This window comes from Dasypus novemcinctus, chromosome 23 (assembly GCF_030445035.2).
Source record: "Dasypus novemcinctus isolate mDasNov1 chromosome 23, mDasNov1.1.hap2, whole genome shotgun sequence".
In the NCBI taxonomy this organism is placed as follows: domain Eukaryota; kingdom Metazoa; phylum Chordata; class Mammalia; order Cingulata; family Dasypodidae; genus Dasypus; species Dasypus novemcinctus.
In genome coordinates this window covers 31,142,381-31,156,199 of record NC_080695.1, presented here as the reverse complement: position 1 = coordinate 31,156,199, position 13,819 = coordinate 31,142,381, and the positions used below count along the sequence as shown (strand labels likewise).

Here is a 13,819-nt window from a genome sequence, read left to right as displayed (position 1 = left end):
GTGGCCAGAACTCAGGCATGGGCCTGATTCTTGCAGAGGGAGGCGACTCTGTAGGAGAAACCAGCCCCTTTGAGCTGGGCAGCTGAGCAGAGCCTGACCCAACCAATTACCCTTCCCATGTGCTGCAGAGTCCACAGACAAAGTTCATCTCGGTGGACTCGAGAAGCATCTCTTTGCTTCCCTTGGAGTTCCGCAAAGGCTCAAGCTATGAGGTGCAGGTCCGGGCGGGGCCCCAGCCGGGCTCCTCTTTCCGGGGAACCTGGAGCGAGTGGAGTGACCCGGCCATCTTTCAGACCCAGCCAGAGGGTAGGTGTGAAGCTGGGGTGGACACCCCACTCCTGGTACCAAATCTTGGTCTCTGCCCAGTCCTGTCCTGGCCGTGTGATCTCAAGCTTGGCCGGGAGCACTTCGCTCCATTGTTAATCCCGTCATAACCATTCCACGGAATTCCGGGAGCCCCTGCTTGCTGGGCCTTGTGTTGGGTCCTTTTAGCGCATTTGATCCTGTTATACCTCTGTAAAGGGAGGGATCCTGAGCCCCATTTTTCACATAAGGAAACGGAGGCTGAGAGAGAAAATCACTTGCCTGGAGTGGAGATGGAAGTGGGATTTGAACCCAGGCCCATCTCACTTTGAGACCCCAGCAGTCACTAGCGGCTTTCCCACTCCCTTCCTCTCCACCCCAGACCCCTTCCCCCACTGCATGCACCCCAGGTCGTCCCTGGTAGAAGAAGGGAGCTGGGTTTAGTGCATTATTTGCTTCCGTCCTAGAACTAACAGGAGAGCTCCGAGGATGGGACCCGCACCTGCTGCTTCTCCTGCTGCTCGTCGTGGTCCCCGTCCTGGTCATCTTGGGCCTGAACGTCCGCCTGTCTGGGAGGTGAGCCAGGGAACCAGGGAGGCACTCGGGGGTCGGCTGGGCCCCCGCCTCCCTGGGCTCCCCCTCCAGGGCTGGGGAGCAGAGCCTGTCCCCAGCAGAGTGAGGAGGACAAGTGACGAGCATATAAAACAGCTCACATTTACTGTGTGCTGCATAAACAAATGGGAAACTGAGGCACAGAGAGAGGCCAGGGAACTTGCCCAAGCCACGCAGGCTGGAAGGGGGGAAGTGGGATTTGAACCCTGTGCTTTTAACCCAGGACACCAGCTTTGCTCTCGTCCAGAGCATTGTAAGTTTTGGGGCCCAGGGACCCCGGGGCCACCACCCCACGTGCTTCAACCCGAGGGGCTTTGCGCCTGTTTTATGTGTGGGGTTTCTGCTGAGCATTGCCCCTGAGGGAGGGCGCTGCCGAGGAAAAGGAGACAAAGGCCCTGGCTGCGTCCAGCTCGCCGGCTGAGGGCCGAGGCGAGCGCTGCTGCCGCTGCTGGCCGAGCGCTGGCAGGGGGCTCCGCGCGTGGGCTCCTGACGCCGCTGCCCGGCTGCAGGGGCAGGCCTCCCGCTCCTCTGCGAGCCTCCCCTCCCGCCCCAGGGATGAGGAGATCCAGGCGCGGAGCGGGCAGCCGAGCCCTTCAACTCGGGGCGCTGCGAGCCGGGAGGGCAGCGCTGCGCCCTTTGCAGGGGTGGAGACAGGCGCAGGGGGGAAGGGCGCCGCCTGCGATGGGGGGCGGGAGACCCCGAGGCCCTGCGGGGCGGAGCGGCGCAGGGGTCTGAGCGGGAGGCTCTGGGCGATGTGGGCGCCTGACCCCGGCTCCTGTCCTTCCAGGCTGTGGAAGAAAGTGTGGGTGCAGGTGCCCAGCCCCGAACATTTCTTCTGGCCCCTGTACGCGGGCCACAGCGGAGACTTCAAGGCAAGTGCCCCTCCCGCGCCCCTTCCCGCGCCCCGAGCCTCTGGCCTTCCGCGCGCCCATCTCGACCCGGGAGCGGGAAGGCAGGCCCCCAGCCCGCTCCCCCGCCCCCGCGCACCCATCTGCGAGGTGCGGGAAATAACTCCCGTGGGGCGGAGTCGGCGCAAGGATTCAACAAGGTCTGGGCTCTCGTCGCCCACCCCCTCCCGGCGCCACGGAGGAGCCCCGGCGTCTCCTCAGATGCGGAGGAGAGGGTTCTGAGGGTGGGCCGCGCCAAGCCCCTCCCGAGCCCCCGCCGCCGCCCCCGCACGCTGGCACCCACAGGGCCTTCCGTGCCCACTGGGTGTGCGTCACCCCCCCAGCAGCGGCGGTGCAGGGGCCGCCGCAGGGAGGATGTGGTGGCGGGGCGGGGCAGCCCGCGGCTCGGCGCAGCAGTGCGGCTGCGAGGACGCCTCCACTGAGCTCCTGCTGCGTGCCCGCTGGGCTTAGCACCCTCCGCCGCCCCACCCGTCCTCAGGGCAGCACCCCGTGGGCGTGCCAGGGTACTGACGAAGAGACCGAGGGTCAGAGAGGGCAAGGCGCTCTGTGGGGCAGGGAAGAACCTGCGCTCTGATCCTCAGCGTGGGGCACTCTCCATCCTCCACCCTTTCCTCTTTCTTCTGCACCTTTCCTGAAGCTCAAACATCATGTTTACTTTTTAGTTTTACCAGCCCTTCTATAGCATTTGTTCTGTGCCAGCCATAGTTCTAGAAGCTTCCACTAGATTTAACTCATTTCTTCCTCACATCAGCCCTATGGGATGGGGACTATTTCTAGGCCTGTTTTACGGATGAGGAAATTGAGGCACAGAGAAGGTAAGTAACTGGCCCAAGGCCACACCGTAGAGGAGGAACTCTGACTCAGTGGTGCCACGTCACTGGGTTCTGAGATGAGCTTTCACAGAGGTGGGCACCACCCAGGGAACCCCGCTTCTTGGGACTATTCTCTGCCAGCCGGCCGGCACTTCTCGTATCTGTCAGCCTAGGGAGAGAATTCTCCAAGCCCAAGCCCTTCGCCTGAGCCACCCACCATCGCCCATATCCTTCATCCACGGTCTCCTTTTGCAAGTGGTTGCTCATCCATTCATTTAGTTCATCAGCATTTATGGAGTACCTACTGTGTGCCGGGCACTGTGTGAGCTCCTGGCCAAGTGTCTACTCTGTGGAGGATGGACAAATAGGAGAATGCTGGGTCGCCAGAAACACCATGAAGGAAATAAAAAAAGGGGTCAAAGCTCTTTCCAAAGACCTCGGCCCCCCCTTCCTATGCCTCGGGGGTCTGGGCCCCGGCACCCTCACAGGCCACGGCAGACCCAGGCCACAGGGCCACAGGTCGTCTGAGCCAGTGAGTGACAGAAGGCTCTTGTTCCCAACTTCAAGTGGGGAAACTGAGGCCCATTGAGGGAAAGGGAGAGCGGTGGGTGCTGCCACAGGGCAGGAGCACCCCAGACCTCTCTCTCTCGTGTGTCTGTCCCGCTCTTCCTCTGTCCTGTCCTGCTTCTGTGTCCCTGTCTGTCTCTCCGTCTCTGTCCACACCTCCCGCCCGTCCTGTCTCTTCTCATGACGCCCTCTCTTTCTCTCCCGCAGAAGTGGGTGGGCGCAGCCTTCACTGCCTCCAGCCTAGAGCTCCCCGGGGCACCCTCGACCCTGGAGGTGCACAGCTGCTGCCCGCTGCAGGGTCCCACCAAGGGGCTGGAGCCCACGGAGCTGCCGGAGCCGGCGGATGTGGTGGAAGCCGACGGGGTGCCCGGGACGGGCTCCTGGGGCCCAGCCCCCACCACGGCCAGCAGCCCAGGTGCCTCCGCTTACAGCCAGGAGAGGTACCGGCCCTACGGCCTGCTGTCCATCCACACGGTGGCCTTGGGGGATGTGGAGGGGCTGTGCGCCTGGCCCTGCAGCTGTGGGGATGACGGCTACCCAGCCCTGAGCCTGGACACCGACCTGGAGCACGGCCAGGGCCCTGCGGACCCCCTCGTGGGTGCAGGGGCCACAGTTCTCTCCTGCGGCTGCGTCTCGGCTGGAGGTCCTGCCAGGCTCGGGGGGTCCCTGGGCGGCCTCCTCGACAGGCTAAACCTGCCCCTGGTGGAGGGGGCAGGCTGGGACCCGGGGCCACCCTGGGGCGGTGGGTCCCCTGGAGGGGCCTCTGACAGTGAGGCGGGCTCGCCCCCAGGCGGCCTGGACATGGACACGTTTGACAGTGGCTTCGTGGGCTCAGACTGCGGCAGCCCTGTAGAGTGTGACTTCGCCAGTCCCCGGGACGAGGGGCCCCCCAGGAGCTACGTCCGCCAGTGGGTGGTCGTGGCCCCTCCACTGGCCGGACCGGGGCCCCAGGCCAGCTAGCGAGGCCAACTGGCCACGGCCACGCCTCTGGGCCACGGGCCAGATGCATGGGTGTCTGCTGTCCTACGAAGTGGGGAGGCCTGCGGCCTCTGGGCGGCTGACAGACCCCTGACCTGAAGCTGACACTGCGTGTGCACGTGCACATGTGAGCCCACGTTCCCTTTTGGGTGTGCATGTGTGTGAACTCACGTGCTCCCCTCGGCACGTGTGCCTGTGTGCGTGTGAACTCATGAACTCCCCTTAGCATGTGTGCATGTGTGAACTCATGCTCTCCCCTTAGTGTGTGTGCATGTGTGCACATATGGCTGTGAATTCACAAACTCCCCTCCGTGTGTAGGTGCGTGTGTGTGTGTGCACGTGTGTGTGCATGGGGAGGTGCACACTGGCGTGGAGTAGCACGTGTACTGTGGATGTGGTAGCATGCCGTGGCTGTCTGCATGTCCATTCAGATGCCGCCCACGTGTCTGTGCCCAAGTGAACTCACGGGTGTGCATGAGTGAGAGCAGGTGCACAGCTGTGCGCACACAGGTGACAGGCCCCGGGCTCGTTTCCAGGCACACGGAGGTGGCCGCCTGGGTCCTGGGCTGAGAGGCGGGTCCGGCGCTGTCCCGGGGGCTGCTGGGAGGTGAAGGCGCTGCTGGCCTCCTGGCTGTTCCACAGCGCCCTTCAGGGGCGCCCTGCGGGTGGGGAGGGTGGTTTGGGGGCCCGTGGACCTGGGTCTGAGTCCTGATTGCCGCCTCCGGGCTGCTGCTCCCGGGGGGCGGGGGGCGGCGCGACCCTCTCCTGAGCTGCCATGGGGTTGGCGTGACCTGCCTCGGGGAGACGCCGGGGAGGGCCTCTGTACTCACTGCAGCCCGGAGCAGACCCTCAATAAATGTCAGTTCCTTCCTTCTGTGGCCAGCACCGAGCTTGTGCGGGGGTGGGGGTGAGAAACCTGCCAGCAGCAGCCACCTGGGGGCCGGGGGCCGTCCCACCAGCGGAGGGGAGCGCGGGGGTTTCCGGGCTCAGTCAGTCAGCCTTGTCTTAGAAACGGCCCCTCTGCCCGCCAGGGTTTCTTTCTTTGACTCCTGTTGCCCTTTTTCTATTCACTTTTATGCACCCAAGAAATATACAGTGAGCACCGGTGCAAGCCGGGCAGCGGGGTCCCCGGCCCAGGTGGCCCTGCCCGGGGTGCTCCCTGCAGGCGGCGGCACACCTCACGGCACGCCTGACTGGCCGTTAACCCGGCGCTCGATACGTCCTGGACAGTCGGGGCAATCCCACGGCTTGTCCCTGCTGAGAGCCTGCTAAAATGCGAATGAAGCCCCGGAAACACCCGCGTGCAGGAGGCACCTCACTGAGCATTAGTTTTGCATAGAGGTGATACAGGTGCCAGTACTGCATTAAAATTATGGATTCTTTAAGAAATTAGATGGTTTTCCTTCCGAGGATGCCCATCTCGAGTGGACATTTACAAGACCAGACCGAGTTAAGGCAGGGGAGCGGCTGATTCGGTAGGTCCACCCTCGAAAGCTCCTCGGGAAGCCCTGGTCTGGGGTCACGTCACCTCCAAAGACGAGGGTGCACACTAATGCCCGAAGGAGACAGCCCTGGTCCTTCTCTGTTGGAGCAGGGCCGAGCTGGGAGTTCCTCGCTGAAAGCGTCTCTGAGCCTTATCTGTGAAACAGGATGGTTCTGACGGGTTGCTGAGAGAAGGCATGGGAAGGCCTTGGAGCCTGGCAAAGGGCTGAAAGGTTGGTTTGAAAGGCAGGGCTCTTAAGCTGGAATCAGGCTGCAGGAGCCTCAGATAGGAGCACGTGTGTGAAACGGCCGCTCCTGCACATGTGAGCAGCCCTCGCCGCCGCCCCCTCCACCACGCTAAGGGCCAAGGGGCACTGTGGTGCTCACAGTCTCTCGGGGGCAACGGGTTCCCCTGAGAAGCCGCTCAGCTCCGCAGCGCACAGAGCTCTGGGTGGGATGGAGGCGGGGAGGGGAGTACTGGTGAGATGGACCGTCGCCAGGCCTGGGGGTTAGAGGGGGGGCTCTGCCGAGTGAGGCCTGGCTCCTCACCAGCTCCATGGGGAAGGGGCCAAAATGTTATCCAGAGAAGTTGGGTGCAGATAGAGAGGAGAAGGGCAGGCCCACCAGAAAGGTGGATGAGAGGATAGGTGGGTGGATGGGTAATGGGTGGGCGAGTAGGTACGTGGGTGGGTGGGAGGAGAGTAGGATGGAAGAACGGTTGGATGGACGGATGGATGGAGACAGGTGCTGCGATGGTTGAGGACAGCTGCGTGAGGGCAGCAGCGTGGTTTGTTTTCTTCACGGCTTTCTCCGCAGCCTGGCACGCTCAATAAAGCCTGATTTGTTTCTTGATTTTGTAGAGTAAATACTTCTGCCCATTTCAAGTTATGTGAGGACACCAAGCTAGGAGTTGGGAAGAGATGGGCAGTCGGGCTCCCTGAGGCGGCAGGAGCCGCTCAGCACACCACGGACAGGAGCCCCGGCTGAGAGCTCAGCCTCGGGGTGTGCGGGAGGCTGGGGGGCCTCTGGGAGGAGGCACTGTTTGGTTGGACTTTGAAAAATGCCTCGCAGTGGTTAGGGGCACCAGCTGCTCCCGGCAGAGGGAAGAGCTTGAGCAGAGGCCTGGCGGCGGGACCAAGGCCCAAGAGCTGGGGAGTCCTGAAATGTGGGAGTGGCAGGCCTGCTCCCCGTTGCCGACGTCCAGGCCAGAGAGCTAAGAACCCTCTTTTAAGAAGCAGGAGGATGGAGAGCAACACCCCTTCCACGGATGCCACAACCCGCTCCCGGCCCAGCCCTCTCCTTCCCCCGGCTTGCAGGGGCAGGGGGGTTGTGACATCTGTCAGACGGACGAGGGAGGTGTGAATGAGAGGAGCCCTGTCTGAGCTCATGCCCAGAATTCACGGGTAGAGCCAGCACTTGAACTCTGCTCTCCCAATCCCAATTTCAGTCCTCACCTTGCTGTGGGTGAGACCTAGATCAACAGGTAAGACCCTCTTAGCCAACACCCGTACCTGCTGCTTTTGCCCAGGCAGCATTGTGTGGGGGTGGCTGACCCCAGATCTGGGAGTGGCGACGTGACCCCGGCTTGCGCCACACAGCAGGCCGCCTCTCTGGCCACAGCACTGGTTCAGGGGCAGGCATGTGACCTCAGTTGATCCGTGCCCTCGTCCTGCTGGGGTGGCTGAGGGGTGGGGAGGGACCACGCCTGGAGCTGCCTGAGGGCTTCGGAACGTGACTCAGTCTGAGAAGGGAAAGCCCAGCTGAGATGGAGGTGCATTCCTGCTAATGTCCCTTGAGCTCCTGGGTACAGCCTTGCCTGAAACTACATTCCCTCCAGACTTTTTAGGTACAGGAGTATTACCTAAAAAGTGGTTAATGCTTTTCACCCAATATTTCCAGCTCTTGGCCTTCTGGGCTCAGGGGCAGGATTGTACTTCCTGACCCCTGGTGGTTGGGTGGGACCATGTGACCAACACTGGCCAATGAACTGTGAACAGATGTGATGTGCATAAATGGACCGTGTGGGGCCCGCCACAGCATTTTCCCTCTCACCACAGCGAGCAGTCATGTCTGAGGTGACAGCTGCTCCTTTAGCCCAGGTCCTAGAGTGGGGAGATGCAGAGCAGAAGCCCCAGTTCACAGCGCTGGATTGTATTGTGAGCAAGAGATGACTCCTTTGTTGTTTTCAACCGCTGAAACTGTTCCTGTTCGAGTACAGTAAGGGGCTGTTTGTCACCTATCCTGACTGAATCAAAGAACCACAGAACTTCCTTTTCTTGCTCGTCGTTTTGAGATGGTTTCTGTCGCTTGCGGTGGGAAGTGTCCTAGCATTAGTCTACCATCACCCTGCGCTGGAGACTCCCCTCGCTTGCTAAGAAAGGATTCCAAGCCAAGGGGCCCAGGCCCAGGCCCCATCCTTCCTCCTGAATGACCTGGAGCAGGCCACTTCCTTCCTGGAGCCTCGGCTGCCTCTTTTGCAAAGTGGCGGTGGGAATCCAGCCCTGGGGGTGAGAAGAGAGGATGAGGACTGGAAGAGATGGCACAGCTCCTCGTCAGGAGTGTGTTTTCTTCTTGCCCCGTCAGCACCGTGAGCTGGCTCCAGGGTCAGAGGAGCTTGGAGAAGACAGTCCCTGCCCTCCAGTCTCCTCCCCTTGGGGTTCACAAGTGCTTCCATTCAGGATGCCCCGAAGCTCACATCACCCTCAGCGAGGACGTAGGGGACCTAAGAACTCCCTGACCATCAAGTTGCAATAAGATCTCAGCCTGGGATCGCTGACTGGGTGTCCCAGATTTAACCTGGGAGGATGGAGAGGGTGCAAACCAGCCCTAGGCTTTCATTTTACCCCTGGGTGAGTGACTCACCCACAGCCACACAGTCTGTTCAGCAGCCTGCCTCCCTCCTGTTCTGGGGGTGCCCCTTGCCTGGGCCTGCTGCTGGCATCGCCGAGTGGCACAGCCTCTTCCAGCCCATGCAAACTACAGGTGCCCTCCAAGGCACCATCAGTGAAACGGGAATGGGACTTCCAGTGGACCACGCCTGGCTAAGCACACTTGCCTCCCCTTCCTGGGAGCCCGTTAAATTGATGGTTGAGGAAGGAGTAGAAAGCCTCGACAGGGAAGAAGGTGGGAGAGAGGGTCACCTGTGGTCAAGAAACATTCACGTGGGAAGCAGATTTGGCTCAACTGATAGAGCGTCCACCTACCACATGGGAGGTCCAGGGTTCAGTGCTGATGTGCGCAAGGAGTGCCCTGCCATGCAGTGGTGTCCCCCGCGTAGGGGAGCCCCACACACAAGGAGTGCACCCTGCGAGAAGAGCTGCCCTGTGCGAAAAAGTGCAGCCCACCTAGGAGTGGCGCCGCACACACTGAGAGCTGACACAGCAAGATGATGCAGCAAAGAGAGACACAGATTCCTGGTGCCGCTGACGAGAATGCAAGTGGACACAGAAGAACACAACAAATGGACACAGAGAGCAGACAATGGGGGGGGGGGTGTAAGGGGAGAGAAATAAATAAATCTTTAAAAAAAAATTCATGGAAATGAGAACGTGGAGAGGTCTTTGCTCCGTTACTCTCTCAGTGGGACTATCCAGGGCCCCTTTTTGAAAACTGTAACCCCCCAGCCCCTAGCATTCTGGATTCTTTTGGCCTGGTTCTATTTTTCTCCATCACACTTACTGCACTCTAACAAACCTTGTATTCTAGATATTGTCAAGTTTTCTAAGCTGTCTGGGTCATGAGCATGAGGGAGATTGTATGTTTCACTCACTGCTGTGTCTCAGAGCCAAGACTAGTGCGGCATATAGCAGGTGCTCAAGTAAAGGTGTGAGTCTGTCAGTGACAAGTGCAGCACCTGGCTCTGGACATGGAAATGCTACAGAATAGGCACTGGGAGGAGAACAGGGGGCCTCCTCCGAAGTCTCCCAAGTGGGACAAGAGACCTCCCCAGTTGCTCAGACCATGGGGCAGTTAGGGGTGTCTCCCTAGGTGGCAACAGATTTTAAAGGGTTTTTCTTCTAAAATTTGATGGCCCCAGAGAAAAGACACCTCTGCCTTCGGCTATTTAGGAGGGGGTCTCCCCACATAAAGGCTGGCTTCCCACCCATCCTTCCGAAGCACAGAGGGTGGTCGCCGAGACCGGGCCACCTGGGTTGAACGTCACAGATCCATTTATAAGCGGCCGACCTTGTGGAAATTATTTTACCTCCTTGCGCCTCAATTTCTTCACCATGAAAAGGGTATACTGATTGGACGTTTTTTAGGGAATAGCGTCTGGCACATTGCAAGTGCTCGGAAAATATTTTTATATCCTTGTTTTTATGGACAAGCCACCCCCTACCCCTACCTCAGGCAGTTTTGACAGGTTTCACTCAGACAAGAATGGACAAGGAACAAGAGACCCTGAGAAACTAAGAGGAAGCCAAAGGAAACAAGGATGCGCGGGCTACCAGTGCCCCCTGCTGGAGAGCCCTAGAAATGGGCTCTCCTGCATCTGCCAGGCTCTGTATTAGCATTTCTGCAGGCCACCCTGTACCATCGTCACGGCAGCCCTCTGCGGCGGGAATGTGGACCCAGCCTACGGATGCAGATCCCAGGTGAACTGGCAGGCTTTTAAATTCAACAAGGGCTGGACTGGACACAGAGGTGGGAAGGGAATGACCACCAAGCAGGGAGATCACACACGCATGCACGCACACGCACACATGGCAAAAGCAAGTAAGGGGCCAAGGGAAGGTTGGTGAGTAGCCAGAGAAGTTAGAGGAGGGTTTGCGGCGGCCAGGGGAGAAATGAGATGCAAAGGGAAGGAGAGAGACCTAGGAGGTGGCTGGCGGGAATGACTAACCAAGATGTGGGAGGCTCGGGAAAGAGGGGAGGCCACGCCCAAGGAGGCAGCCATGAAGATGCTCAGGGAAGCACTGTCTGCACAGGGGAGAACCGGGAAGCGTTTAGATGCTTGCCATTGGGGAGAAGAATGAATAAATTCCAGGGCTTCAGTACTGGAGACTCCTCTGCCGGTTTAGCAAGCGTTGGTCTCTACGTGCTGGTGCAGATTTGCCACTTAGTGAGGGCTAAGCATATTTCATGACCAAGTGGTCTCACCCCTCCATGTTTTCCAGGGGGGGAGGGCATGTACGTCAATGCCAAGATGCAAAGAAAAGGTCTGGAAGGATTTCTGAAGGGAGAAAGGGGACCCAGAGGTTTTAGCCACAATTGTAGCTGTTTCAAGTGTTTAGAAAGGAAAAAGAGTGGACAGGCAGTGAGGAGGGGGAGATGGGGGTCGGGGGGAAGGGAGAGGACGCCAGGCTGAGGGCGTGGGGCCTGCAGTCAGGCCTTGTCGGGCTCTTGGGAAGACCTGGGTGTCTTCCCAACAGGACGTGCCCCACCTGGGTAGGAAACCACAGGCAGGACATGACCTTGAACCACTACCCAGACTTGCTCTGGAGGCTTTAAGAGGCAGTGGATCAGTTTTGCCCTTTCATGGGTTTTATCTATAGGCAATAGAGTCGATTTTTTTTTTTTAATTTACTTTTAACCTCCCTTTTAACCTGGGGCCTCTTTCAGCCCATCTGGCCCTCCTGCATGGGGGTTTTTTATTCCCATTTTCCAGATGGGAAAACTCAGCCTCTGAGACGTTTATGTCAAGATGTAGCTGCCTGCCCTCCACTCCCCTGCGTACCAAGATAATTAGCATTTGTAAAGTAGTTTCTGTTTCTAAAGCGGATCACATCCATTATTTTACCTGGTCTTCTCAAAAAACCCATGGAATTTGTCCTTTCACACTTGAGTGAAAATGAAAAAGAAAAAAAGGAAAAAAAACCCCACGATGCTCAGACTTGTCCGAAGTCTTGCCTGTGCTGGGTTCACCTCAGGCGCCCAGTCCCTGTCCTGACCCTCTCCTTGTACCTGAGGAACTGGGGCCCTGATCCCTGGTGAGAGAAGACGGAGGCACAGGGGTGGAAACTGGACTGGATCAGGTGTCGCATGGTGGAATGTGGGGTGATGGTGACGGGGGAGGCACATCCCCCCTCCAAGGAGTGGCCGGACCCAGAGCCTCCACTTGTAGCAGTAGGGATAGGTACCCAGTTTGCCAGATATAAGAATCTGGATTTTTTAAAAATGTGAAACTTCCAAGGCTGTTGGACTGAAGAGGACTACAATGGGCTAAATTCACCCTACTGGCCTTCGACCTCTGTGACCCCAGCGCTGGCTTGGGGTTGGGGGGAGCTGACCATGGGACTGGCACTGGGCCGAGAGCCTGTGTGAAGGGACAGGCCTGGGCCCAGGAAAGAAGGCAGATGCTCGCGAGGCAGGGATGGGTGCTGCCCACACCCTTCTCCCCCCGAGGACGTACTCGGCAGGCCCAGACTGACAGATTGCGCCGGTCCCAGAGGGTGAGGCTGGGCCCTTCTCTCCTCTAGCGGTTTTACTGGGAACATCCTCTCCTGGCTGCTCTGCAGCTGAAAGCAGGGAATTCTCCAGGGAGCAAAGGTTCTTTAGGAAACACAGTGCAATGTCTTTTACTCCACTTTAATTACAAAATAAATAAATACATGCTAGGGGACTTAGGAAGGAGAGTGAAAGGACAAAACAAAACAAACCTAAAACTACAGAGATGTCTCATTCTTCCCCTGCAGGGACGTGCGCCGGTGCAGGGAGGGGGCCTGCCAGGGTGGCTGCAGTCTGCATGTGAGTGGTCCTGGGTGTGGGCAGGCCCGGGGCTCCCTGCCCCCTGATCATCAGACGAGAGCTCTGAGGCCCACCAGGAGGCTGGGGCCTGGGGGCAGCTGTCTCCAGATGGCGGCACATGCTGGGAAGCCCTTGGAGGACCAGCCCTTGTGGGCCTCAAGCTTGCCACCATCCAGGTCCAGCGAACTGCACACAGCTGCGCAAGGGCAGGAAGGTGCCCGCAACAATGGCTAAGAGGCCAAGCAAACAGGCGTCGGAGAGGAGGGTGGGGCCCCAGTTCGCTGGGCAGCTCTTCCACCACATCCCGGCCACCTGGGACCAGAAGCCCCAACTCCTGGGGTGAATGAAGAAGCAGGCGCCCAAGGGGCAGCCCAGGGAGGGCCCCTGGGAGCGGCAGGTAGAGCCCCCACTTCCAGGAGCTCTAGGTGGGAAGCAGCTTTCAGGTGACGGGCTCTGGCCGGGGCACCTGCTGCAGGTGTGGGTGGAGCTTGCTCCCTGAGCTTGACCTCGCCAGGCTGCATGTGCATCCTGGCACCAAGCATCTGGACAAGCGGCTCCCCCAGAGAAGGGTGAGCCCCCTTGTCAACCAGCGATGGCTAGGGCGGGCATGGCAGGTTGTGCTGGTGGCAGGTAGGGACCCAGGTGCCTTACAAGTGAACCCACTTGTTCCAGTTGACTGTGTGGGGAAACACCCGGCCCAGGCGCAGGGCGCAGTCCAGCGTGGGCTCGTAGAAGGCCATGGGGCTCTCGCTCAGACTGCAGGATGCCTCCACCTCCTCCACCCCAGGCTTGGAGAAGAGCGAGACGGCTGAGGGCTTTCTCAGCAAGCGCTTTTTAATGCAGCCGAGGGATTCCAGACCCTGCAGACATTATAAACAACAGGCTTACAAAGGGATTACCTTAGGTATTTGTTGATTTCTTCTTAAAGCGTTTATGGAACACACTGTCTCAGGGAGCTGCTCCCCAGAGCAGGTGACACCTGAACCTGGCCTTGAGATGAGAAGGACTGACTTGGAAGTGTTAGGTGGAAGCCCAGAGCAGGAGAGGGAAGGGTGGCTGGACTTTGTCCCATTGTTGGAGCCACCACAGGAAATCTGATCTCCGGAGAGGGCAGAGAACAGGTGTCACAAACTGGCTTCCTGATGGGGTTTTGTTTGGCGTGTACACACTTGAAAGTTCAGGAAAAGTTCCCATGACGGTCAAGTTCCCAGCTTCCCTTGAGGGGATGGTGTATCGGCTGCACTGGGGCCATGTCTGTGTGGCAGCCCTGGGAGGCATGGGCACACGTGCTCCAGCTTCCCTGCTGCCCAAAGTCCTCCCCAAGGCTGACCTTGGGGTCCCTGGGGACATGAGGGCTTGTGACCCATGAAGAGGGACAGCGGGAGAGATGAGACACCCAGAAAGGCTGACAGTTCAGGTTGGCAGCAGTGTAGAGCTGGCTGGGGAATGGGGAAGGAAACCCAGGGGGGA

General features: G+C 59.2%; 2 protein-coding genes across 3 annotated transcripts in view; one reads left to right on the top strand and one right to left on the bottom strand.

Annotated features, from left to right (window-relative positions):
* Positions 1–6,514, top strand: part of IL21R (interleukin 21 receptor) — a 36,205-nt gene extending 29,691 nt beyond the window's left edge. For both annotated transcript variants that reach the window (XM_004450463.3, XM_004450462.3), the window contains 4 exons: positions 129–306; positions 771–879; positions 1,703–1,787; positions 3,410–6,514. In XM_004450463.3, coding sequence (XP_004450520.2) covers positions 129–306; positions 771–879; positions 1,703–1,787; positions 3,410–4,162 — 1,125 coding nt within the window. In that variant the 3' untranslated portion in view covers positions 4,163–6,514. The remainder of the gene's footprint in view (positions 1–128; positions 307–770; positions 880–1,702; positions 1,788–3,409) is intronic.
* Positions 6,515–12,174: 5,660 nt separating this feature from the next.
* The window catches only part of GTF3C1 (general transcription factor IIIC subunit 1), a 93,678-nt gene continuing 92,033 nt past the window's right edge, over positions 12,175–13,819 (bottom strand). Inside the window, exon 37 of the mRNA XM_004450467.4 lies at positions 12,175–13,209. Coding sequence (XP_004450524.2) covers positions 12,997–13,209 — 213 coding nt within the window. The 3' untranslated portion in view covers positions 12,175–12,996. The remainder of the gene's footprint in view (positions 13,210–13,819) is intronic.